Consider the following 27,128-nt stretch of genomic DNA (forward strand, 5'->3'; position numbering starts at 1 on the left):
CCACAATTACACTTATACCTAAACTACACAAAGACCAAAAAAAGAAAGAGAACTTCAGACCAATTTTCCTTATAAATATCACTGCAAAAATACTCAATAAAATTCTTGCAAACTGCAACTAAGAACACATCAAAATGATCATCCATCATGATCAAGTGCGTTTCACCCAGGGATGCAGGGATAGTTCAATATATGGAAATACATTAATGTAACCCACTATACAAACAAACTCAAAGGAAAAAAATTATATGATCATCTCATTAGATGCTGAAAAACACTTGACAAAATTCAACACCCCTTTGGGTTAAAAGTCTTGGAAAGATCAGGAATTCAAGGCCTATACCTAAACATAGTAAAAACAGTATACAAGAAAGTAGTAGTCAACATCAAACTAAATGGAGAGAAACTTGAAGCAATCCCACTAAAATTAAGAACTAGACAAGGCTGCCCACTTTCTCCTTACCTACTCAATATAGTACTCAAACAGAGCAATCAGACAACAAAAGGTGGTCAAAGACATACAAATTGGGAAGGAAGAAGTCAAAATATCACTATTTGCAAATGATATGATAATATGCTTAAGTGACCCCAAAAGTTCCACCAGAGAACTACTAAGCCTGTTAAACAACTTCAACAAAATGGCTGGGTATAAAGAAGATCTCAGAAGACGGAAAGAGCTCCCATGCTCATGGATGGGCAGGATTAATATAGTAACCTTAGAGATTTTGCCAAAAGCAATCTACAGATTCAATGCAATACCCATCAAAATTCCAACTCAATTCTTCATAGAGTTAGAAAGAACAATTTGCAAATTCATCTGGAATAACAACAGCAACAACAACAACTGAGGATAGTGAAAAGTATACTGAACAATAAAAGAACTTCTGGGGGAATCACCATCTCTGACCTCAAGCTGTATTACAGAGCAATAGTGATAAAAACAGCATGATATTAGTACAGAGACAGGCAGGTAGATCAATGGATCAGAATCGAAGACCCAGAAATGAACCTACACACCTATGATCACTTGATCTTTGGCAAAGGAACTAAAACTATCCAGTGCAAAAAAGATAGCAGTTTCAACAAATGGTGCAGGTTCAACAGGCAGTCAGACTGTAAAAGAATATACTTCGATCCTATTTTATTGCCCTATTTAAAGCTTAAGTCCAAGTAGATCAAGTACCTCTACATCAAACCAGATACACTCAAAGTAATAGAAGAAAAAGTGGAAAAGAGCATCAAACACATGAGCATAGGGGAAATTTTCCTGAACAGAACACCAATGGCTTCTGCACTAAGATCAAGAATCGTCAAATGGGACCTCATAAAATTGCAAAGCTTCTGTAAGGCAAAGGACAAGGTCATTAGGACAAATCGGCAATGAACAGATTGGGGCAACTTCTTTACCAATCTTACACTTGAAAGAGGGCTGATATCCAATATATAAAAAGAACTCAAGAAGTTAGACCCCAGAGAATCAAATTACCCTATTAAAACATGGGGTACACACCTAAACAAAGAGTTCTCAGCTCAGGAATACCAAATGGCTGAAAAGTACCAAAAGAAATGTTCAACATCGTTAGTCATCAGGGAAATGCAAATCAAAACAACCCTGAGATTCCACCTCACACTAGTGAGAATGGCTAAGATCAAAAACTCAGGTGACAACAGATGCTGGTGAGGATGTGGAGAAAGAGGAACACTCCTCCATTGTTGGTGGGATTGCTAGCTGGCACAACCACTCTGGAAATCAGTCTGGCATTTCCGCAGAAAATCGGACATTTTTCCTCCTGAGGGCACAGCTATACCACTCCTGGGCATATACCCAAATGATACTCCGACATACAACAAAGACCCATGTTGCACTATGTTCATAGCAGATTTATTTATAATAGCCAGAAGCTGGAAAGAACTCAGATGACTTCAACAGAGGCATGGATACAGAAAATGTGATACATCTACACAATGGAATATTACTCAGCTATCAAAAACAATGATTTTATGAAATTTATAGGCAAATGAATGGAACTAAAAAATATCAGTCTGTGTGAGGTAAGCCAATTCCAAAAAGCACACATGGCATGAACTCTCTGGTAAGTGGATATTAGCCCAAAAGCTCAAATTACCCAAGATACAATTCACAGACCAATTCTTGAGCTACAATTCATGAAGCTCAAGAAGAAGGACAACCAAAATGCAGATGCTCAGTCCTTCTTAGAAGGGGGAGCAAAAATATTCATAGGAAGAGATACAGAGACAAAGTTTGGAGCAGAGACTGAAGGAATGGCCATCCAGAGACTGCCCCACCTGGGGATCCATCCATATACATATAGCCACCAAAACGAGACAATATTGCTGATGCCAAGAAGTGCATGCTGACAGGAGTCTGATATAGCTGTGTCCTGAAAGGCTCAGCCAGAGCATGACAAACACAGAGGCAAATGCTAGTGGCAAACCATTGAACTGAAAACAGGACCCATTGGAGGAGTTAGAGAAGGGATTGAAAGGAGCTGAAGGGGTTTGCAACCCCATAAGGACAATACCAACCAATCAGATCTCCCAGGAACTAAACCATCATCCAAAAAGTACACATGAACAGTCCATGGCTCCAACTGCATGTGTAGCAGAGAATGGCCTTGTTGGGCACCAATGGGAGGAGAAGCCCTTGGTCCTGCCAAGGCTCGATGCTCCAGTAGGGGAATGTCAGGGTGGGCAGACGGGAAGGAATGGTTGGATGGGTGGGGAAGCACCCTCATAGAAGAAGGGGGAGGGGAGATTGGATTGGGGGGAGTCTATGGATAGAAAACTAGGAAAGAGAATAGCATTTGGAATGTAAATAAAAAATATCCAATTAAAAAAATAAAAAAATAAAAACTAAAAAAGAAGAAATGGAAGCCTGACTGTGTGAATTTTAGTAGCAGAAAGGCTCAGCATATAGTGGGAAATCTTCATTCTCATTTATATAATATGATTTATATTTAACAATACGTCAGTCAGATTCTGTTCAAGCCAGAATGTGAAAGATTTACTCTACCCTTTCATTCTACTCATCAGAAAACTAAAACCCTTATGTTTACATTTAGATAACTACAGTGTTATAGTATTTTCTATGTTTGTTGGACAACAAAATGGCACCAGGAGATAAGCTCCTGAAGAGACTTAGGCTTCCATCAGTTTCCATGGGTCTTTTTGGATAAGTTGAAAAGCAAAACAAAACAAGCACCATCTTAGACAAGGGCCTGTCTGCAAGTGCATGGAGGAGCTAATGGCATCTGCGACATATCCCCATGGTGATTGAGGAGCATTAACACCAAATGACATTGATAGAATGGGGATGGAAGGATGAAAAAAATCTCTAAAGATTTACAAAAATCATTACATAAAAATATTCAAATTATGAGTATTTCATAAACATCCGGGTTGAAGGGGGAGATGAATGTTGAGTTTTTCGGAAGCATTTCACCAGTCTTGGGAAAGATGAAGATAACAGGCATCAGGTTCTAAGATTTCTGAAATTTCCAAAGCGTTTTGACCAATAAAGTCTGCACCATGATAGTATATTCAACTAAATCAGAAATCCAAGTCAAAAGAGAGTTAGAAAACTAGAAAAGCAGTACTGACTCACATGCTCCAATTAGACTAACAGCAAACTCTTAGCAGAAAATCCAGAAGCCAGGAGGAAATAGAATGGTATAATCAAATTCTGAGGAAAGAATCTTTCAACCGTAAAAGAGAAATAAGACAATCCAGGGTAAGCAAGAAGCAAAGGACTCCTAGTTGTGACTGAGACTGGTTTCATAGGAAGCACAGAAGCTGAAGGAGAAATGAAACTCCACACAGTTGAGTAGCATCATTATAAAAGGACAATACATGGCATTCTAGGAGGTCAGTAGTACCATAATGAAAGCACACATACACATGGATAGGACATGACTGCTGCCATCTTGAAGGAGAGCAGCTCTCTCTCTCTCTCTCTCTCTCTCTCTCTCTCTCTCTCTCTCTCTCTCTCTCTCTCTCTCTCTCTTTCTCTCTCACTTTCAGGAGAGTCTCTAGAGACTGGGCCTATTAATATTATGTTGTAGAGAAAGGTAAAGGCCCATGCACTCACCAGGCTTAGCAGCCTGACTGGGGTCATGACTCTGTGATAGCCTCACCATGTTCCTCTACTCCTTATGGTTATAAAGAACTAAGGTTATAAGGAATGTGTAAAGTTGTCTCAGGGTAGGAGATTTGGGGTGTATAGCTACCAGTATGTCACGTGGTAGGACATTCAGTAGTGTAACTTTTTGTGAGTGAATAAAACTCCTCACTTGTGTCCCTGCCCAGACACCTCCCAAGAGTTTCCTGGTGGTATCTTCCAGTCATCCATGTTCCTATAGGTAAACCCATTAAACTCATTGGTCCACCATACTGGACCTGGAGGAAATCTTCTCTTTGATATGACGGTACCCTCTTTATCTATGGTGGATAGATGTTTCTTTACTTCTTCCCAAATCTCAATCGCAATGCAAGTATACACAAATAATTTTTTAAAAAAGAATCAAACTTTATCGCAATAGAAAATCACCAAACCCCAAAAGTAAACCAGAAGAGAAATGGAAAGGAATAACAGAGAATATATAAAATAATCAGAAAACAGTGAACAGAAGTAAATGCTTACACATGCATATTGTGAAACTCACTGGAAATGTACCACTTGGTGATGGACGAATAAATGCTTAACCCCTGTTGACCTTCAGCTCAAGCATGGTAGAAACACACATCTTTCTTGCCCCAAATCTGACAAACTACAGATGTAATTTTAATAATACGAAAATCCTTCCATTACCAGAGGTCCTCCTGGCACAAAGACCAACATGTCACTTCCCCACTATATCTTGAATGTTTTCACCTTTCTCCTTTTCAAGAGAAAACACTGATTCTCCCCATCCAAGCACTACTTTTGTTTCACTTTGGTTTTTTAAACATATAACATGTGACTGGGAAGAAACAATTGCCACGTTACCTTGCTCTCCTCCTCCAGCTGCACCCTCAGTTCTTCAACTTGCAGAATGAGGTTGCTCTTTTCTCTGGAAAGTTGGCTTATCAGGGCCTCCTTTTCTTCCAGTCTTTTAAAAAACTCCCCTGGGGAAAGATTTCATGAGATAAATTAATTATGGTCCTTCTAAGTGATTGCCATTACTGCTTATTGACTTTCAGAACCATGACAGCGACTCCTACACAAACACTGTTTACATTTAGAGAACACCCAGGAGTCCACATGCTAGCAAAACCAGGACAACGAACCTTTCCCAGACACAGAAGGAAACTCTAAAAGAACCGATCTTAAGCAGTAAGTCTGAATCTCTTGGGTTGGAGAATTACTCCCAGGAGAGGCAGCCACACGTCTACCCACCACTCTCGTTCTGAAGCTTTGTCCTCTGTGACGTCAGATCCTTTGCTAACTGAGTCGCCTCATCCAGTTTTGTGTTTGCTTCATTCAGGCGCCTCTCATACAGACCACAGAGTTTCTCAGCATTTGCCTGTGAGTTGCAAAAGAAGGGTTAGTCTTGGCATAGAAGGGCCACAATAAATCAGCTACATAGGAAGGATGGCAATGCTTTCTGCAAGACCTATATGACTTCTGCTTCTGGAGTAAAGACCACAGCCAGCATCAGGAAAATGTATATTTTAAATTAAGCACCTTGAAAAGCCCAAAGCTTCTTGGTCCTCAAATCCAACTCCCTGGATTCTCAGAGCCTCTCTAGAATTCTACAGTCTTCTAGAAAAGGCAGCATGTCACACGGCAATGTAGTGTCAGATATAATGATATAATGATACTGTATTAAATATTCATCTGTCTCTTCCAATAAGCTGTGTTTCTTGGGGATAAATGTTCTGCTCATTCTTAGATTATTGATTTCCTAGAATAAAACTTAACTGCATTAGAGGAGAAAAGGCAAGAAAAAAAGGATGGATAGGAAGGGGAAGGGCATAGAAGAAAATCTAGTAGGGTGAGCAGGGTTAAGAGAAGAACCTGGACAGATCTGAGCTTCAATAGCTCAGTACATCCATGTAAAGACCTGTACCCTCTCATCAAGAGGGCTGAGGCTCAAGACAATGCTGCTAACATTGCAGTTTCGAACTCTAACTTCTCTGAATTCGCTTTTCATGCTCAGTCAAAGGAATACATCAGCCTTTCTACTCCTCCCTGATATAAGTAACAAGTCTAATCACATCCAGGCACCATGTTCTTGTCACATTCTGGAAACTCACGCAAGTCATTTCAATTCTCAAGACCCTCAGAGAGGAGTAAATGCAAGATCGAAGTGTGGTGACTACCTCAGAAGTAACTGCAGCTTACACTCTCATGCTTTATATGATTAAAAATGATAAACTATGTTGGTGTGCTCTATGGTTCTATACACTTTAAATGGTGGGGTTTTGTTGTTCTTTTGTTTTATTTTGTTTTGTGAAACTCTTCTGCCTTACCTACTGACGACAGTAAATAACAGCAAAAATAGCTGGAGTAGAAGTTAAATAAAGTAATGTACAGTAAAGTTCAATAGCCTCTTTATATTATGTTAAATTTCAATCTGTAACAATCACAGAAATGCATTATCTCTCTAAAGAGAGAGGACTGTAGAAATTAAATAAGGAGATGAGAGATGATTTACTCTGGCATTTGAGGAAACCCCGAGACGCAGGGAGGTGGTGAAAGATGACGGTAAACTTGAGGGTTGCAATGTTAGCTTAGTTGTTATGAACTACTAATGGTTAAGACCAGCCAAATCTCGAGGCGCCCAAAAAACAGTGGGAAACTTCTGAGCCAACAAAACCCTTAGACATTTGTAGCTGGAGCTTCTGTTTTGTTGGAGATTGCTCTCTTTAAGCTTATGCTAAGGAGTAGTCTAAGCTTCCCACAACCAATTACTAGCGTGTACCCTCTTATACCTCCAAATGTATACCTAGCATAAAATAGGTACTTAACACATGCCTAAACATTTAAACTATTGTAGAGCTTAGTAAGAGGTTGACTAGTATATCTACTGGTCATATTTAAACTTTCCTCATAAAATAGATTCCAAGTATTGGTTTTATTACAATGATAGAATATCATCCCCAGATTAGCAAAGACAAAGAAGCAGGAAGAAGAGGAGCAGGAGGAGGAGGAGGGGGAGAGAGGGGAGGGGAGGGAAGAGGAGGAGGAGGGAGAGGAGGAGGAGGAGGAGAATTCCAGCACATGCCTATTGGGGGGCTGACAGAGAATACCATAAAGTTCCAGCTTATGGATACTCTACAGTATCTACACAGGCTTGTTGGTAATTGGTAAGCCAAGTCTGGTAGAGAATCAATGACCAGATTCTCATACAATACCACCAGCATAAGGGTAGCCACAGCATTAATGTTAAATGCCAGATGTGTTTAATTATCCACACACCACAAACAATGAAAGAAGATGGAATCATGATTAATGTAACCATTTGGGGGTCACCTGCTATTACAAAATGTCTTTTAAATGTGGAACATTTTCCTCTCATATTCAAAAGTGATTTTGATAATTACAGTTGGTGCATTGTTTCTTTCCTCACGATATCCCTCAGAAGTTGAAGACGGCTTTATTTTATGAAAAAAAAAACAGTATCCCAGAGGCTTAATATCCTGCCCACATTCAGAAGGGTAAGTGTCAGATTTGAACTAAAATCGTCTGTGTGAATATAATTAGAAAGAAAACATAAAATATTGAATTCTTAGGCATCTATCATATGAAGAACTAATCATAAAGGCGATGTTAAATATTAAATCACTAGATGTACTAATTGATACAGGCTGTCCAAAGTCTGGGTCACTTAGAAGACCAGATAAATGCTTTACCATATAAACTATTTTAAATCTCCAATGAGAAATTACTCTAACCAAATAAGGGACCAGGAAAGAAGCAGGTTCCAGAGAGAAAGAAGTGCCAAGGGAAACATCTGCTTCAGGAGGAGGTGGTGGATTTGGATTTATATGTGCTGATTTGTGAGAAATAAGATATTACTGAGTATGAAAGATATTATGCTTTTAAGAAGAGCATAGAGGGTTGTAAGATGCACTTCTGGTCATACCTTGAGGTATACTGCATTATATATCTGTCTTAAAGGAGTAAAAGATGACTTTATACATACATAGAATATACATACACATATATACACATATGCATATATACACATATATACACATATATATGCATATATACACAATACATATATATACATATACACACACACATATATATGTGTATGTATATATATATATATATATATATATATATATATATATATAAATGAATAAATGATACCTCACTGGGAAAGGCAAGAAAATGAGCCACAGTGTGGTAGTGTTTTAGGAAACATCCTGTGATGACATATTGCTGAGCTGTACCTACTTGCAAGTTATCAACCCACCTGGGAAGACAAAAACCTGTTTCCTTTAGGCACAGCTTCACATGCTGGGTACCTGTGAGTAGTGTGGTATTTTAATTAATAAAGCGCTTTATAATCAGGATTTGCAATAGACCGTATGGATGTGTATCTAATAGTTGCCTGCACAGAAATATATCTTGCAAAAGAATTACAGCTTGAAAAGAACTTCAATTAAAACCTAAAGACAAATAATACATTTTGATTTGGAGAAAGAAGAAGCTAATGGGACGCACGTTCATCTTAATTCTCCTTTTCTCCCCCCATGCAATCGCATTAGGGTCTCTTTATTCAAGCTGGAGCTTGAGCCGCGACACTGTCTCTGATGCAGGAGAACGGGAGGGAACAGTTTCAGGAAAGCATTTATAGAGGCAAGAAGGGGGTGGTACACATCTCATTGCGGATGCATTATGGCCTTTAACATAATTGGCTGGTGCTGGGAGCCAAACCATAAACTTCACTTCTGCTTTTCTCCTGATTGGTGGTTGCTAGGAAGTGAAGTGTCAGGGGCGGGCTTGTTGGGAAATAACCTGGAAACTGGTGCTAGACATAGATCTTGTTGAAGGGTAGCCCGGATCTGGTGCTGTGTGAGAATTTTTTATCACATCTCAATTGCCCCGGGGCTCTCTATCGGAATTTGAAAATGCTTTAGCCTCCTTTGAGCAATGCCAGTCTTTCTATTATAACTTAGGAAAACAACTCAGATAAAAGTTCAGCATAATATTTATGCCTTTAAGAGTGAACACAATTTAAATTGTGTATGTACATGTATGTGTGAGTGTGTGTACATGCATGTGTGTACATGCATGTGTGTGTGTACATGCCTGTGTGCACACATAGGCACAACTGCCACAGAAGTCATCTGGAGGTCAGAGAACAGCTTGCCGGCGTCAGTTCTCTTCTTCCAGTATGTGGGCCCCAGAGACTGTACTCAAGTCACCAGGATTGGCAGCAAGCACCTTTACCTAGAGAGCCATTTTGTCAGCCCCAGAATCAATATGTATTATCAAAACTAGTCAAAGCATCAAAAGAATGTGGCCATGTGCTTGTGTGCATCTAATTAGGAGATGAAGCCAATCTCTTCTGCCTAAATGTGACACTTTGAGCAAAAGGCATATGTGGATGCTAATGCCAGCGACTGCAGAGAGTGTACAAATCATTGTAAATATGAACAAAATAAGACTTAGTTTCACGCAAGGCTACTGAGGCAGGAGTGGGGGAGCACCCTCATAGAGGCAGCAGGGAGGGAAGAGGGCCTAGTGGAGGGGAAACTGAAGGGGAATAACATTTGAAATTAAAAAAAAAAGACTTAGTTTCTGCTTTAGAGAAGCTTTTCTTTAAGAATGTTTAAAAACTGCATGCCAGAGTAACGGAGAGACTTTGACAGCCCAGGTTATCACAGTGCCTGCTGTTGCCACTCAGCTCTCCTATATGTTTTTCCACTGGAGTTATGAGCTGCCTGTCCTTCTGTCCTGTGGTATTCAAAACAAACTTTCCTTCTGCAGTGTGCACTTGGGGGCGGTTCTTGGAAGAGTGAGGAGACAGCCTGTCAGCCTCTGCTCATTAACCTAAGGACCATGTGACCAGTGAGGTGGCCATCTTGTGATTTGGTCTGCATTATTTGTTGGAAAAATGCCACAAGAAGATCACACTGGGATTTAGAAGTTTCTGGCTAATACTTAGCCAGGTAGCCTTTTGTGGCCAGATTGGTCTACAAAGAGAAACAGCATTTTGGAAAAGTGAAATAGCTTTGTAACCTAACATGCAATTGGTTCAATAAAGACTTCAAATTTCTAAAAAAAAAAAAAAAAAAAAAAAAAAAAAAAAAAAAAAAAAAAGAATGTTTAAAAAACTTTGAATTACAACAGTGCAGGAAAGATTCCCAAAGTGCGACTAGATTTCTAGAACAGGGAAGATTTTAAAACAGAAAAAAGAATTTGAGTATTCCAGAGAAGAAATTAATGTAGAAAAACTGATGGCTGGGTGAGGTGGCACACACTTTTAATCAAAGTACTTGGGAGGCTGAGGCAGGTGGATCCCTATGAGTTCAAGGCCTGGTCTACATAGTGAGTAAATGAGTTTCAGGCCAGCCAGTTACATGATGAGAGCCCATCTCAAAACAAAATGAAAACAAAATAAAGAGGGAGAGAGGGAGAAGAAGAGGGAGAGAGAGAATATGATGAGAAAAGTGATACTTTGGTGAAAGACAAACCTTTATATTTAAATGAAAATAACTCAAATTAGTGAAATCTAGAACTGGTGGCAACGGAGTCCATGTTTTACTCTGAAAGCAGATAGGTGGTGTTCATCTGTCAGTGGAGGTATAATTCCGTAAATTCATAGTTTAGAAAAGAATGATATAGATACTGTATAGGATGGATTGGAATAGTAAAATATTAAAACAAAAACAATAATTTAGGGAACCAAAATAGTCCAGCTGCAAGGTAAGAGAGACCAACGTGAGAATGGGGCAGGGGTGGGGGTGGGGCAGAAAGACAATGAAGCGTTGACTTGTTGCAGTCATGACATGGAAAACAAAGAAGGCAGAAGAAGCAAGCGATTGAGGCACAGAGCCAGGCTGGTTGGAAGAACTGGATGCCGGAGGCAGAAATGCACAAAGGGAATGAACGCCCTACTGCAGGTGAAGGTGGTGGGCTTGGTTTTACACGTGCCGATTTGTTGAAAATAAGGCCATTAGGGATCTTTGAGAGAACCACTTAAGAGAACACTTCCAGAAAAGGCTGGGGAAATAAAGTTAGGTCGAAGGGATGTACGGAATGAGCAGGTGATTAGCTGTACACACATCCCACTTGGAGAGAAAAAATAGCATGAATGTTTTATTGCAATTTGAGTTGCAACCAGCAGTTATCTGATCTTTTCAGCGGCTTCTAAAGATGAACAAATTCTTCATTTGTTTATATATTTGCTAGCTTTCAGGAACCATCGTGTTCATGAATATAAGCATATTTCATTGTATGACCAATTAGAATAGCTATTACATTGCCCTCATATTTGTTGCTTCATCTACAAGTCCAGAAATGTGAAGACCTCCAGTGCCAAGCAGTTCAAAGAGGAAGCCTATATTGCATATTGGACTTCAGGACTCACTGCTGGGGGATATTCTGAGTGCCTGTTGCCTGCATGCCAATGCTTTTCTCTCCTGCCATCCCATATGTGGCTCAGACCAACAATTCAACATGCACTCTTTGATGACATCCACACGTTATTAACTATATAGGACCACAATACAAGAACTATGCGAATGTTGATATATCCCACCTTAAATTAAAAGTGTGTTTTGAAGAGCTTTGAAGTTCAGACAGGACAGTAGGAGCTTTGCTACAGCTGAAAATTTTGATTCTCTATAATTTGGAATGGCTAGGAGAGTTGCCCGGGCAACCATGACTTCAGGCCAGTTGCAATTTCAAAGCCCTTCTGAGCTACAGTCCATTCTAGGCAACTTGACGAGACCCTGTCTCAAAGTTTAGCTATCCCAAGGTGGCTGGGGCTATCATCCTGTGAAGCAGGCATGTTTAATCCCTTCAATACTGCGAAGGAAAAACTTACACTATCCATTAGTAAACATTTTCAATTAATCTGATTTTTCTCTGCCTTTCCCTCCTCTGCTACTTCCGTGTCGCGATGTCTGTAAGGAAAGTTTAGACGTGTCTACCTTAGCTCTGGCCATCTGATCAACACGTGTCAGGAGGTCATCCACTTGAAGCTGCAGGTCACTCTTCTCTTGATCGAGCACTTGCCTGACCTGCTGTAAATGTTCTACCTGGCCCTCAAGCTCAGCCACGTTCTCTGCATGTCTCCTTTTCAGAGAGACAGAAGTTGCCTCAAAGTGTCGTGTGGTCTCTTCCATGTCATGGCGAAGCTTCTGAAATCTTGCTTCCTGTTGCCTAGTTATCTCCATCTGAGCCAAACTGGTCCCCCCTGCCTCCTCCAGCCTCTCATTCAAATCTTCTAGGTCTTGAGCGAGGTCACCTCTCTCTCTTTCCACCTTGGCTCTAATGGTCCTTTCGCTTTCCAGCTCCTCCTTCAAATTTAATATTTGAGTCTGGGGGAATAAATAATGTTGACATGTAATAATTACTTGTAACATATTTCTATGTGCAACAAGGTTATCACATTAATTTTTGTCTCATCTTAAAAAGCAAACATGACATTTTTCATTGCTAATTTATAACTAAAGGAAATTGAACACCTTGAAATGAAGTGATTTTTCTCCAAATCAATACAAGGAGCATAATTACATTTTTAGTACTTCCAGATTCCCCCGGCCTTACATTATAGCCAGCATCATTAAATTATGCACATGGAGGAAGATTCTTACTAAAAGAGCCCCCCTCAAAAAAGAAAGGTGCGGTAGGTATGTGAGAAGGATCTGGAAGGATTTGGAGGAAGGGAAACTGTGAGGAAAATATATTGGATAAACAAAATCTATTTTCAATAAAAAAGAAACAGGTTTCTCATAAAAAGAAACATTTTAAAGGAACTTCTTTCATATGCCAAGAACAAATTTTAAAGGTAGCTTACAAATATATAACATAGTGACTCATGTATGCAAAAAAAATGTTTCCATCTGCAATTTGTTTAACCATCTTAATAACTAAAGATTTCAAAATTCTGACCACAGAATAAACACCCATTTAAGCAACTTGCCCTTAAGAAACAGCATCTACTCAACCCTACACACATGTCAGGCCAAGTTACTCCATTGTCTTCTTAGTTTTCAGATTCCAAGTAGTAGATTCTCAGTGATGAATTAGAATTGGTGAAGGAATGGGAACTACTAAAGTGAAGGGACAGTGGTCTCAGTGGTCTAAGATACTATTATAGACAGGGGTATTAGTAAACAAAAGTACTGATAAATTTCTCAGAACTCTGGACCTTCTAGTGCAGTGGTAAAACGTTCTGGAAACAATCATAGAGCCAGTGTATCCAGTGCAGTGATGTACATTAATAATGTCTTGGGTAATTAGGTTCAGGTTAGTGGAGAAGATTATTTAGAAAATGTTTTTCTTTACATTAAATAAAGTGGCTTAGAGAAAGCTATTTCTCTAGGTCATACCAGCTAACTAATTTACCAGTTTTGTATCCAAGGTGTCTCCTGGGAAGTACTTAAAAAGCTTTAATTTCTACCTACAAGTAAATGCAGCTCCTGTTAAGTGGTTATTGAATTTGAAATATCTCAAAAAATACTGTGCTTGGCTCAAAACCATCAGAAGCATTTCTTTATAAATAAACTTCAGAGAGTCGTTAAGGTACAAAAATGTTTCTTTTGGATGAATTGACAGTTTTATTTTATTTTGGGTAAAGTTAAGTGTCATTTGAAGATATGCCCAGAAATTATGATTCTTGGTGCTTAATGTTGTTTCTGAAAATACAGCATATTCACAATGAGAATGGTTTTCTTATCAGGCTCAAAATATCCCAGATGATAAGAAGCAAAGGAAGCATTATTGAGATGTTAATGCGACATAAAAACATTTATATGGATATATATGTAACATCATAGACGCATATGTGTATAGCCATAACAGTGTTTTTTAATTGCCTTATAACATGGTGATGTAGTGTAAAATAACCACTTCGTCTAAAACTTCCAAATTGCTATCCATTATCAAATAATGCTTTTGGTTTATGAATAGCTACAGAATCTACTGAATTTTAAATTAATTGCTTTCTAACCATAAAAGTTAAAACACTAAACTAATGGCACAATGGGTCATCTACTGTTTTTCTCATGTAAATATCTTGTTGGATTTAATAATTTGAACTCAATGGTGTTAAGATTAATGTGTTAAAAATTATGTGGTTGGAATTTAGCACAAAGTATAGTCCATAACAAAAGTTCAAAGAACAACCTACTTGTTATTATTCCTAGTAGAAAGGAATTTAAGCTTAAAAGGTAATTATCCCTGCAGGGTCATACATTGGTAGGATTCCACTTGCCTTCTTAATTGCTACTCTTTACTCCCTCTGTCTATAGCTGGCTAAGGGTATGGGTTGTGGAGTGCCAGCATTCATGGATCTAAATGCTGGTGTATGTACAGAGATGTCTTATAACTGGTTACCTGGAGCTCTTTCACCGTCTTCTGAAGCTGAGACACCAGGTTCTTCTCATTCTCCACTTTTGAATTCATCTGACCCATTTCAAATTCTTTCCTGTTTCAAGAAGTGTGACAAAGGTAATCTGTCAGAATAATAATATATATTTATATACTTTAAAATTATGAAATAACATACGAGTTCCTGGTGTAAAACTCTAACCATTACATCTACAACTGAAGTCTTCATGAGTATTACATAGATCCTGGGCTCTTTCTACAAACCGTGATCACATGTTTCATGTGTATCTTTCTGAACTTTTTTCTGGGTACTCAACAAATGTGTGTGTGTGTGTGTGTGTGTGTGTGTGTGTACGTGTTCACACATATGCACACGCACATGCGTGCACACATCTGTGTAATACTAGAAATACTTTCCTTTTCTTTACTGTAGAATCTGTAATATTGAATGAATTTTATGTACAAATATATAGCATAACCAGAGCTACATAATGTAAGGGACATGCTTCTACATGGTCCTTCACAGGGATTGCTTTATAAGTTTATGACACAAATTAAACATTTTCAAACTCTGGCCTACAGCCTACAAAGGCACAGAGCATAATCTTCACTTTGCCAAACTGACATAATTCTCAACACTGACAGCAAAGAGAACCCTGTCATCATCTTCTAGCATACTGTTTAATTAAACTCTTAAGGTTATCCCAGACACATGTCAAGTGTAATAAATTAGGAATAAAGAATTAGTCAGGTTTCACCAAGAGCAGGCTTGAGATCAAGGCACACATGCAAACAAAGCCAGAAACTCAAGCTGCTTGCCTGACTATTTTTCAAACTATGGACCCCAATTTTGATATGTTCTCTATCTATGTCTAACTATGTTTGATAGATTCTTTAACCTTGTATTTTAAACTTGCCTTTTCCCTCTTCTTTGGTAGAATCTAAAACTTTAAGAGAATCTAAAACTTTAAGCATTATCCAAAAAAAAAAAAAAAAGGCTAGGAAACAAAAGATACAAAGTGTTAAAATATATTTCACCAACCAACAGATATAAACAGGAAGCCATTTTCTCATCAGTTCCATGTGGCACAAAGAATTCAAGGGAACTTAGCGAAATTTTCCATAATTTTTATCACTTCATGTAATTACAATTTTAGGTTTTAAGAATCAATATTTACATATTTTACAAATAAAGACCCAACAAAATAATAATGAAGGTGTATAAGACAAAGAAAGGTGATATTATTTAAGTGACCACACAGCTTTCTAGACTTCACATGACGGTTAGGATTTTGGCATGTTCATGTTACCACTGGCCTTATCACAAGTAAAAGAAACCAACCACTTTTTGTAGACCTGGATAGCCATAATTCACCTCTCATATACCTTATACCTTTCAAAATTCTCATCGTCTAGGTGGATTCTTTCTGTTATATCTTCTTTTTAAATTTTTTATTAGACATATTTCTTTACTTACATCTCAAAGGTTATTCCCCTTCCTGGTTTCCTGTCCATAAGCCCCCATCCCCTCCCCTACCCCTACCCCTCCCCCATACAGGCATTCCCCCGTATACATTCTCCTTATTGCTCCCCCATATTCCCCTGCACTGTTATATCTTATAGATTATGTCTTTACTCTATTTTTGCTACTGTATAATAGAGCCCATCAAATAAAAACACTCCACTTTGCAAGCTTCTAGTCACTGTCTTGGGTCTTGAGATATCTGGCTCTGACCTAGAAACCTGTTGCTAAAGGAAATGAGAGCCCTGTTCCTCCCAGTGTTGAGATTTTTCCAGAATCCCTTGGTAGTTAGTTGAAAGGTGCTCACTTCCTCAGCTGCTCTATCAGCTGTTGCCGGCTGCTCTCCAGGTTCTCAGCACCCTCCTGGTTCAGCTTTAACTCGCCCTCCAGCTTGTGCTTCTCCCTCTCACACTTCATTCTGGCTTTCCTCTCCCGTTCAAGGTCTCCTTCCAACTGACAGAAAGAAAGACTGTTTAATCAAATGGAAGGCAGAGTTTATATTTATTGCAGGTGTTAACATTAACCACATTCGGAAAAGCGGAAGAACAAATTTTGCAAATGGTGCATAGAAGCGTTTTGGGGGGTCCAAACAGGGCTCAGCGAAGTCTGCTGAGACAAATCTAAAGACCTGAGTTTGACCCCCAGGATCCATGTGCTAGAAAGAAAGAATCAACTCTCAAATTATAATCTGACATCTACTTGTGTACTATGCATTAATGTGCACCACCAGAACACAAAAATCAAATAAATCACTCAATCAGCCTCATTTTAAAAGGTTAAGGAGTTAAGTAAAAATTACACACATCAGTAGGTTACAAAGAAAATTGAGAAATCAATAATGGGTGAAAGCTCTACAGACTATAGATAAGGTCCATCCTAGAATGGCAACCAATAGTGAGTGGCCAGTTTGCCCATTTGATTGCTTCCTGTGAAAGGTATCTCACATTTTCACCTGTAGGTTCACTTCCTAGATGGATAAGTCCCATTTAGTCACAGGTGCGTCTTCAAAACCCAAATGTTCTGCTTTCTAGAGCTACAGCAAGCAGTGGGTCTCTGTGTAAGTATCCATGAGTATTCGCAGCCTAAGACTCATATAGCAAGATACTTTCCCCACCTCCTTTTATACTTCCTGCCTTCATTTAGTCTATAGCATTTGTCATATTCTGACATTCTACAAAACTTCTTGGCACATTCCAACTGTCTCGGTTCATGTCAATAACAGTGCTAGAAAAGCTGGTTTAATAGGAAGCTAGGAATCAAAGTACTATCCTCTGTTTGTTGGTAGGTTTTAACAGTTTCTCATAACTAGTAAAAATATGTGAAATTCAAGGTATGCTGAAAGGGCTGCTTCTTGAAGGTATGTGTTAAAATGAAAACTAAAAGTAGACAAATTACAGATGTTGTAAAAATAGATGTATGTGTTCCCTAGAATATGATAAAATCCTAAAGTCCAAAGTGATAGCAAAGGAGAAAAGGTCCTTTGGAGTATATAGTTCAAAAGGACAGAGCTCTGATAGAAAATATCTAAGTATAGTTCATCATAACTGACATCATGTAAGGACAAGGCAAAAAGAAGTAATTTCTGAACAATAGAGTATGTCTTCACCCGACGTAACATCGGCCTGTATTTTGATTTCAGAGCTCCGAGTCTCCAGAAGTGATCACTTCTGGAAACTGGTCACTGTTGTTGATGAGTTTGAAGTCTATGTAAGTGAACGAAAGCACCTGAAATGGACTGGGCTACCAAAGAGTATGCATGTGTTTGTCCTGTAATTTCTTACATTAAGGTTGTGTAAGACAGGGAAAACAGAAATAGAACAAAAAAACAAGTAACAAGTGATAGAGAAAAAGTAGATGAATGCAAAAGCCAAAGGATTCTTGTCAGCAGTTTTGTAGAAACCAATCTATACAAATTAGTGAGAGAATGGTTGCATATACTCTGTCATCGTGGGTAAAGGAAGAACTGTGGATATATACGTCACCCAGCAACTGATGAGAGCAGATCAAGAGACCCAAAGCCAAATATGGGGTGGAGCCAGCAGAACGTGGAAGAAGAGGGAGAGGAAGGATTGTAGGAGCCAAAGTAGATGAGAACATGACCCCCAGAAACAACTAAACAGGGTTCATAGATTCTCACAGAAACTAAAGCAACAAACGTTGACCCTCCATGGGTCTGAATTAGGTCTTCTGCATGTACCTTATGATTAACTTGGAGTTCCTGTGGGGCTCCAACAATGGAGTGAGGAATGTTTCTGATTACTTTGTTTGTGCTTAGGATCCTTTTCTTTCTTTTGGGCTGCCATGGCCAGCCACGATATGAGGATTTTGCCAATCTTATTGTCTCTTGTTAGGCCATGTCAGGTGGATATCCATGGGAGGACTGCTCTTTTTCTTTCTCCCTTCCTTTCAATGGAGGAGTTAATATGGGGCAGAGAGGATGTGTGTGGGGGAATAGAGGAAGGGGTAGCTGTAGCCAGGATGTAATATATGAGACAAAAATAAAAAATAAATTTAAAAAGCTGGCCTAAACTTCTAATTTTGTGGAGTACTTGGCAGAACACATCTCCTTTAGAGTCTGACAAGAATGTTTCAAGAATGTATCACAGAAGACTACTTGGACTTATAACCTTTTTTTATAGAAAATTCGCCTTAGCACACTCATGAAGACAACATGGTCTTTAACCAACCACCACTTTTACTAAACAAGTCCTCAGGCTGGAGAGGTGGCTTAGTGATTAAGAACATTTTCTATTCTTCCATAAGACTTGAGTTCAATTTACAACACCATGTGTGGTGGTTTAAATCCACCTGTAATTCTAGCTACAGGGGTTTGATACCATTTTCTGGTCCTTGGTGGAATCTACATAAATTTAGCATGCTCCACATAGACACACACACACACACAGACACACAGACACACACACACACACACACACAGACATACACACACATACACACACACACACACACACACACACACACACAATTAAACATAGTAAACTTCCCAAGAACCCTGGGGAAGAACCAATCAATGAAAGACATTACTTTTTATTAATTACTTCAATGTTTTTTCTCATTTTCCAGAAATTAAATGCTAAGCCTGCATTTAAGTATGCTTAACCTCACTCTGTGTGTGTGTATGTGTGTGTGTGTGTGTGTGTGTGTGTGTGTGTGTGTGTGTGTAAAATAAAACATCTATCATCTATGCATGGTGGCACATGACTTTAATCACAGCACTTGGAAGGCAGAGACAGATAGATCTCTGGGTTTGAGACTAACCTGGTCTATAGAATGAGTTTCTAGACATACTGGGTTATGAAAAAAAACAAAAAATAAACAAACAAATAATAGATAGAAAGAATAAAACAGTACTCTATTGGTAAATAATAAAAGGAGTTCATTGTGTTACTGAGTTTTCATGCAACTCTTAGGATAAATTAACTAAGTAACAATTAGAGATGCCTATGTATAAAGACAGACTGCTGACCAGCCCATTGCTGTTCACGCATATATGTAACATATGTATGGAGACAGAGAGACAGCCTACTTTTGATCACTACATGTATGTAACATATATAGAGAGACAGACAGACAGACAGCCTACTGCTGGTCACTGCACATATATAACATATGTATGGAAAGAGACAGACCACTGCTGATCAGTACACATATGTAACACATGTATGGAGACAGACAGGCCCCTGCTGCTCACCGCATCAACTTGTTGGCTGAGCTTCTGATTTACTTTGCTCACGTTGCTGAGTTTCTCCTCCTCTATGTGCAGATGCTCCTGGGTCTGCTGCTGGGCCTCCTGAGCAGCCTGCATGGCTCTGGTGAGTTTACTGACGTCCTCATGTAGAGAGTGCACCTCCTCAGTCAGGTTCCTCACCTGCAGGAAGACGGCAAATCTGGCTTCCTTAGAGCCAGCCCTGGAAAGCTGGTGTAGCACCAAGGACATCTCTCTCTCTCTCTCTCTCTCTCTCTCTCTCTCTCTCTCTCTCTCTCTCTCTCTCTCTCTCTCATATCTCAAAATACTCATGGAATATTTGATGTCATCAATACCATGTACAAATGTCTAAATTCAATTTTTCCCACAAAACTAAGTGAATCCTTAATCTACCATGATCAGGAAGTAGAATATTCTGATCACCAAACCACAACTTGTAAGCTATTTTTGGAGTTTATGTCTGTATAATAATGATATCATTAGTCATAATTTAAAGTTCTGTTGAGGATCTGGGGGAACATGAGCTGACACCTCATGCCTTGGTGTCCCCATAGTGTAGCAGTTCAAGAAAAGTTCCAGCAAACAGTACATGTGAAGGTAAAAGTTTGCTTCCCCAGTGGGAAGCAATACAAAACCGAATGTGGAATCATCTGCAAAGGACAGTTTCATCTTGGAGATTAGCTACTTGTCAAAGGTTTCACTCAGACTCCTCACTAATCAGTCCCCATGTGTAGACACACAAACTAAAGTCCATAGCTAAAGCGAAAAGCCAAAGTCTTTAACTGGAATTAAGGAGGTGGCTTCAAGGTCAGACTCAGAGTCATTGCTAAAGCTGGGGATTTAGAAATATCCCACATTACCTTTTAGCAAAGGCTACTCTTTTCATTCCCATTCCAAACGTGATGCTCAGAGACCCAATGAAAACAGTTCTCGCTATTGCATTTAGGTGCAATAATAATAGTTCATTCAGTACATTAAAGGGATCCCATGCATTCAAAGCAGAAGTCTGAGTAGGAACAATACAATTCATCAGACCCTTTCCTTTTTGATGATCTTGGATCCTATCACTATAAGTTTGCAGGCCACTGTGGTGATAAACAGGACACTTGTGGTTCCAAAGAATCAAGTCTTCCTAACACCACAGAATGAGTACCTTGTGCTCCGCGGCACACTTCGCCTTCTCTGACTTCGCCAATATTGCTTCCAGGTCATAGATTTCCTTCTTCAACTCAGAACATTCGTCTTCCAGTTTCCGGCCCCTGGCAGTCAGCTCAGAATTTATCTCCTCTTCTTCCTCCACCCGCCTGGAGAGCTCCTTGATTTTGGCTTCCAGTTCTATCTTGGATTTAATCAGTGATTCACACAGCTCTTCAGAATTTGCCAGGGTTTCTTGTTCCTGCCACCAGGGATGAGGAGAAAATTGTTGCCAGCAAATAGGAGTCATTCACTAGCTGGGCGACAGTGCTGCTTAACACAGTAAGGAGATAATTGCCTGCCCTCTGCCCAGGACTTTTCCCTACCTTTCATGGGCAGCTGAAATAACATTTCCAGATTCCTAACCCTGTTGTTGAAAAGTAGAGATGTTGTTTGTGTTTGGAAGAGGCTTTTAAATTTCAAGCCTATCTAGTAGAATAAGTGAGCTCTTCTAAGGCACTTAATAGAAACCTGGTGGCCTAAGAGAATCAGCATGCTTCCAAAAGCAAAAAGTATGCTATTTAAATCAAGTACCTAGAAGTACTGGTGTGGGCCCATTGACTGACAACTGCTTAGAATATTATGTAAGAGATATTGCACAATGTAATATTTATAACATTATAAATGCTCTGATGTATTTTGTTTAGTATACATTTCTATAAACTGGGCTAAGTAATACATTTTAATGCTTAGGTTAAATTTAGAACTCATAAATTTATTTACAAGTCATTAACTTTTACTATTAATTCCAACTAGAATTTCTGCTTCAGTGATTCTGCCAGCAGCGAATTTCACAAATTATGCACATAGAACATAAGTTCTGCTTATTTTTTTTATACTCTCAAATGTAGTCACCAAATACCACTGTTTTCTATTATTCCTATGTTGTATATCAAGTAAAGATGAAAGGCTGCTGGAAGGTTCTATGAATACTACTAGAGAAAGAAAGGTCATCTACAGTCTTGCCCAGCTGTAAGACCACTAAGAGTCACTGGTTTGGAAAGCTATAGCCAAACAGTACAACACTGGCACAAATACTATGTGAAAAACCAACCAGTTTCTGGTTGGATTTAAAGCCCATTCCACAAGATGTAACCCCTACCTGGTGTCATTAACTAGGCCAAACACCCGTTGCTGGCCAGATCATAGGCACCAAGGGAGAGCCTAGTACTGTTATTTTGCTAAATGAATATAGTCACAAACTTTCCCCTAAATTCTTTGTACCCATAAACTAATGCCCCTCTCGGCCTTCATCAGAGAAATTCCTTCTTGCTGTATGTGTTAATGCAGACACCTACAATTTGTAAGAGACTGAAGGGCTCATCTATAAATGGAACATCTTTATCACACTCCTCCCAAGGTTTAGGGATCATTATGGGAAAGAGGGAGAAACTATTGCAAGACACGGGAGGAGTAGATATCTGTTCTTGCGGAGGACCCACATTCAGTTTTCAGAGCCCAATGACAGCTCACAACTGGCTCTAACTCCAATACCAGGGGATCCAATGCTCTCGTCTTGACTTCATGAGCACCAGACATGCACGTGGTAAACATATATATATATGCACCACGTGCATGTTTTATATATATATATATATATATATCACTCATAACATATAATAAATTATAGATGAATAGGTAAATAACTAATCTGTTTAATGGGATACTGTGAAAGTAGTTGAGGATGAGAGCAAGCACATGGCAGCATTCCTCCATGCTTTTGGCTTTAGTTCTATCTTACCTTTACCTCCAGCCTTGACTCCCTTGCTGATGGGCTCTTTCCTCTAAGACACAATAAATTCTCTTTCCTTCCTCAAGTTGACTTGGCTCAATGTTTCATTATTGCCACAAAAAAGCAAACCAGAAGCAAGACTGGTATCTGGAGTTTGGTCTTGCTGCGATAGACCTGATCATGTTTTGGGGGAAAAGGATTATGGACAGAATTTGAAGCTCTGGGCCAGAAAGACTTCTGAGTACTCTGAAGAAAAAACCTTCACTCCTCCAAGTTGCTTTTGGTTGGTGTTTTTCACAGCAATAGAGATGTAAGCTAGGTAGGAGCTATTAGCTAGAACTTTAGGTAGAGTCTAATGAAAGACCCTTGGGTCACCAAAGCCATTCTCCTGAGAGCAATCAATAAGCCCATTTGTCTTTTATTTCACTGTTCTACTTGAGCTCCCTGATACTTTCACCCAACCCCCCCAGCAGAAGCCCAGAGGCAGTAGGTCTTCTGAGCATTGACTGGAACCCCTAAAACTAAGTTAAAAGAAACATTTTTCTATTCCTAAGTGAATTGTCTCAGGTATCTAAATATAGTTAAAGTAAGCCACTTCTACCATAAGCTTCATATTTCATCTTTAAACTTCCTATGCATCTTAACTGAAATGACAGTTTTGGAATTTATTAACTATTCATTTACAACACCCAAGTTACGTCAGTTAAGAAGATTAAAAAGCAGCATACAGATATAAATCTAGGTTTTTTTGAATTCTTTGTAACTCCTCTCTTGACAACTCCATCTAAACAAATAGGGCTCAAAGCAGACATATGGAGAGAGAGAAAATAATAAACTTAAAACTTTGCTGAAGATTCAAAGCATGGGGCCAATTTAGAAAGCATTACCAGGGTACTTAGTAAATGTCAAAACAAACAGAGAAGCTTCCAGTGTTTGGGAAATATTGAGAACATCTGGTCTTCCCATCTCAGGCTGACAAGAAGAACAGCTATTTTCTACTGTCCATCCAGTCTGTGAACGGACCCTAACACTCAACACTGAAAGAGGACAGTCAACTGACCATTACTTCTCCCTTCACTAAAGATAGGGGAGGGGTGCCTTGGCAATTTCATGGCGGTTTAGCAGATCGGAGAACTTTTCTTCTGTTCATATTCTCTCGCATGGAACCACTGTAAATTGGTACATTGTTGCCTTAGTTGTGTTGTAGTGTAAGTAATGGATTGAAAATACCTTTGTCCTTTTGTACCATTTTGTTTATCTGTACCTTTAAAAAATAAATGATGATAAAATATCTTATAGAGGTTTTAACATGTATTTTCAGTTATCACATGACCTCAAACAGACTCATGTGGTTTCTCTGGAATTTCCTTCCATATGTTTTCAGTGTCACCCACTATGGCCTTTAAAATGTTTCTCAACTCTGTGCTCACTACTCCCTTATACAGGCTCCCTTTTCCCCGAGTGTCACAGACCATTTTAGACCTCTAAGATAGGAACTGAAGGCTAGGTATGTGGTTTGGAAGAGTAATGTCTCTCATAGGCTCATGTGTTCAAACACTTGGTCCCTAGTTAATGGTGTTGTTTGGGAAGGCTGTGGAACCTTTAGGAAGCAAAAGTATGTCTAGAGACTTTGGGGGTTTAGTGTATGGCTTCCAGTTCCTGCCCTGCCTTTCTGCTTATAATGTGTGGATAAAATGTGATCAGCCAACATCCTGGGTCCTGAGATTGCCTCACGCTCCTATTTGCTTTCCCTGAAGTGATGAACTTTATTCCTCCCTGGAACTGTAAGCCAAAATGGACCTTTTCTCCCCCAGAGTTTCTCTTGGTCAGAGGTATTCTATCACAGCAATGGAAAAGTAGGTGATATATTAGGTCTCTTCTAAAACTGATACAAAGTGCCATTTTTTTTCTTAAAAGTACAGATCAACAAGTAGATTTGGAATGGGAACCAGGTATTCTTATTGTTAATAAAAGTGGCTGGCGTGCAATAAAGTTCTAGAATAACTGCTCTGCTTAATACACTTCAGAAATGTCAGTCTTGATGTAAAGTGTTACTTATGATATAGCCTATTGACTACATTGGCAAATAACATCCCCAAACAAAATAATAAATTGTCTCTTTCTGAAAGTAATTATTTACATTTGTTTTCAGTTAGTTTTGCGTTCAGTAGATTTAAGTAGCAAGAACTTCAAAATAAACTACACATAATTGTTTTCGAACCCAGGATTATTCAACCTAGTACCGTGTTTTGCAGAGAGCTTAATAAAAGTAAAATTGCATCCCTGCTCTTGAGGGTATTTGGGGTCATGGTAACCCAAAGGACTATAGAGAAAGAATGTGGGAGGGGACTGGAAATTGTATATATGTGTCAGATTAAATGTGAAGACTGGTGTGCCCAGAATGGGAATTTAGGAACTCAAGTGTACGTGTTACAGGAGCAGAAGAAACCTCAGCAGGAATGCGCATGGCCTCTTTCAGGCCCTGGCAAAATCAAGATCATATATTCAGGTTCTCTAGATTCACGTATCCTCTACTTAATTACAAAATCCGAGAATAAGGCCTTAGTATCTTCACTTCATTTTCTCCTCACGGCTGTGTTTGTTACTACATCAAGGTTGAGAAGGATCTTCAAAGAACTCAACTCATTAGTAATGACTGGGGCTATGGGGAGGAAGCAGGAAGAGAAAGTTGAGGAAATATGAGTTGTATTATGCAGAATATATATGTTAGGCTTCTGTGCGACCTACTAAAGTCCAATTTACTGACTTGCTAATGAGTCACTGTCAGTTAAGATCCAACAAGAGTAGGATGTGATGGTCATTTCTGTAACCTTGGACTCAGAAGGTCGATGTAGGAGGAATGCCATGAATTCAAGGCCAGCTTGTGTTGCATAGTAAGTTCCAGGTCAACCTGAGTCACTGAGTAAGAAAGACTCAGAATCAAAGATCTAGGTCTTCCTGGCCCCATATGATATTATGCACAAACACCCATTGGTAATTTGACATGTTTTCTTTTTCTTTTTTAAGATTTATTTACTTATTTTTATATGAGCATTACAGATGGTTGTGGGCCACCATGTGGTTGCTGGGATTTGAACTCAGGACCTCTGGAAGAGCAGTCAGTGCTCTTAACCACTGAGCCATCTCTCCAGCCCCAACATGTTTTCTTCTCTTCCTCTTTCTTCTTGTTTTTCATGTATTTATCAGTGTAGTAGACACATATATATGCATGCACATATACATACACATATGTGGAGGTCAGGAGCTAATATTACGTGCTAATTTCTGGATGGTTCTTTGTCTTAACAATTAAGGCAGGGTCTCTCAGCTGAACCAAGATATCATAAATCAGTTAAAATAACTAAACAATTTGCCAGAGGGATCTCCCAACTCAGTGTTCTGAATTTATTCTGAAGATACTGGTGGCCACTCCACTTGCTAAGCTTTTTCATAGGCTATAGGTGTATAAACCCCTGTCCTCACACTTGGGACAAGTGCTTTATCAACTGAGCCTCTCCCCAGCCCAGGTTTACTCGTTTTGTAAGATGTACTACCAATAAAACCACTTCGTTTTGATACAAATTTTTTGTTTATGTGTTTCCACGGTCTCTGTTTAAATAAGCACTTAACGGTGTTTTTAGAAAAGCTAGTGCATGCTTCTGATATTTTTCTTAAGTCAGCAGTGTGGATGGAACTACTTAGCCAAATTGAAAGCTAGCTATAAGGAAGGGGTGGGCAGCACTCACGGCCTGCAGCTGAAGAAGTAGATCATTCCTTTCTTGGACAAGGGAGACTTGCTTTGTTTTCAGCTCCTCCCTCTGGGATTCTGAAGTCTCCAAAGATTTTTGTAGCTGTGCACACTCCTCCTTCAGGCCAGCTATCTCTTCTCCAGCTCCTACAGACTTAGCAAGGGGCTTGACCTTAAAGAAGAGCCCCATCCAGGGCCAAGTCTTCACAGCAATGAAAGCTCTTATGTTCTCTTGGATCAAAGCAAGGGCATCCCTAGAGTATAATTGAAGAAAGAAAGAAAAAGTTAGGGCAGACTATAAAAAAAATAAGAATGAATGCCAATAAAATTATAAGTAAAATAGAAAATGCCACAAATGACCCCTCAAAAAACTTGTAAAGGGTTATAAAAGACTGCTGTGAACATTTATGAAGCAAACATATGATAGTCTAGAAGAACTGTATATATTCCTAGACACAGAATCAACAAAGTCAGGTCATGTGGGATGATGAAACTCTTACATCTGCCTTTCGCTTTCCATGATTTGAACAGTGCCATTTACAATAGCTACTTATCTTGATTTATCACCCAGCTTCACGGCCTGAGACAACAAAACTAATTATGGACTGAAGCATCTGAAGCTGTGTACTAAAATAAATATTTCCTCTTTATAAATAACTTAGCTCAATTATTTTGTCATAACAATGA

General features: G+C 39.1%; 1 protein-coding gene and 1 pseudogene across 2 annotated transcripts in view; one reads left to right on the forward strand and one right to left on the reverse strand.

Annotated features, from left to right (window-relative positions):
- The window catches only part of Myh15 (myosin, heavy chain 15), a 141,345-nt gene that overhangs the window by 42,262 nt on the left and 71,955 nt on the right, over positions 1-27,128 (reverse strand). For both annotated transcript variants that reach the window (XM_039088868.2, XM_039088869.2), the window contains 8 exons: positions 26,440-26,695; positions 20,921-21,163; positions 19,753-19,929; positions 16,348-16,493; positions 14,525-14,615; positions 12,115-12,504; positions 5,396-5,522; positions 5,006-5,124 (listed from right to left, as the gene is read on the reverse strand). In XM_039088868.2, coding sequence (XP_038944796.1) covers positions 5,006-5,124; positions 5,396-5,522; positions 12,115-12,504; positions 14,525-14,615; positions 16,348-16,493; positions 19,753-19,929; positions 20,921-21,163; positions 26,440-26,695 — 1,549 coding nt within the window. The remainder of the gene's footprint in view (positions 1-5,005; positions 5,125-5,395; positions 5,523-12,114; positions 12,505-14,524; positions 14,616-16,347; positions 16,494-19,752; positions 19,930-20,920; positions 21,164-26,439; positions 26,696-27,128) is intronic.
- LOC120095735 (small nucleolar RNA SNORA44) lies at positions 9,769-9,876 on the forward strand (annotated as a pseudogene).

The sequence above is a fragment of the Rattus norvegicus genome, chromosome 11, assembly GCF_036323735.1.
Source record: "Rattus norvegicus strain BN/NHsdMcwi chromosome 11, GRCr8, whole genome shotgun sequence".
In the NCBI taxonomy this organism is placed as follows: domain Eukaryota; kingdom Metazoa; phylum Chordata; class Mammalia; order Rodentia; family Muridae; genus Rattus; species Rattus norvegicus.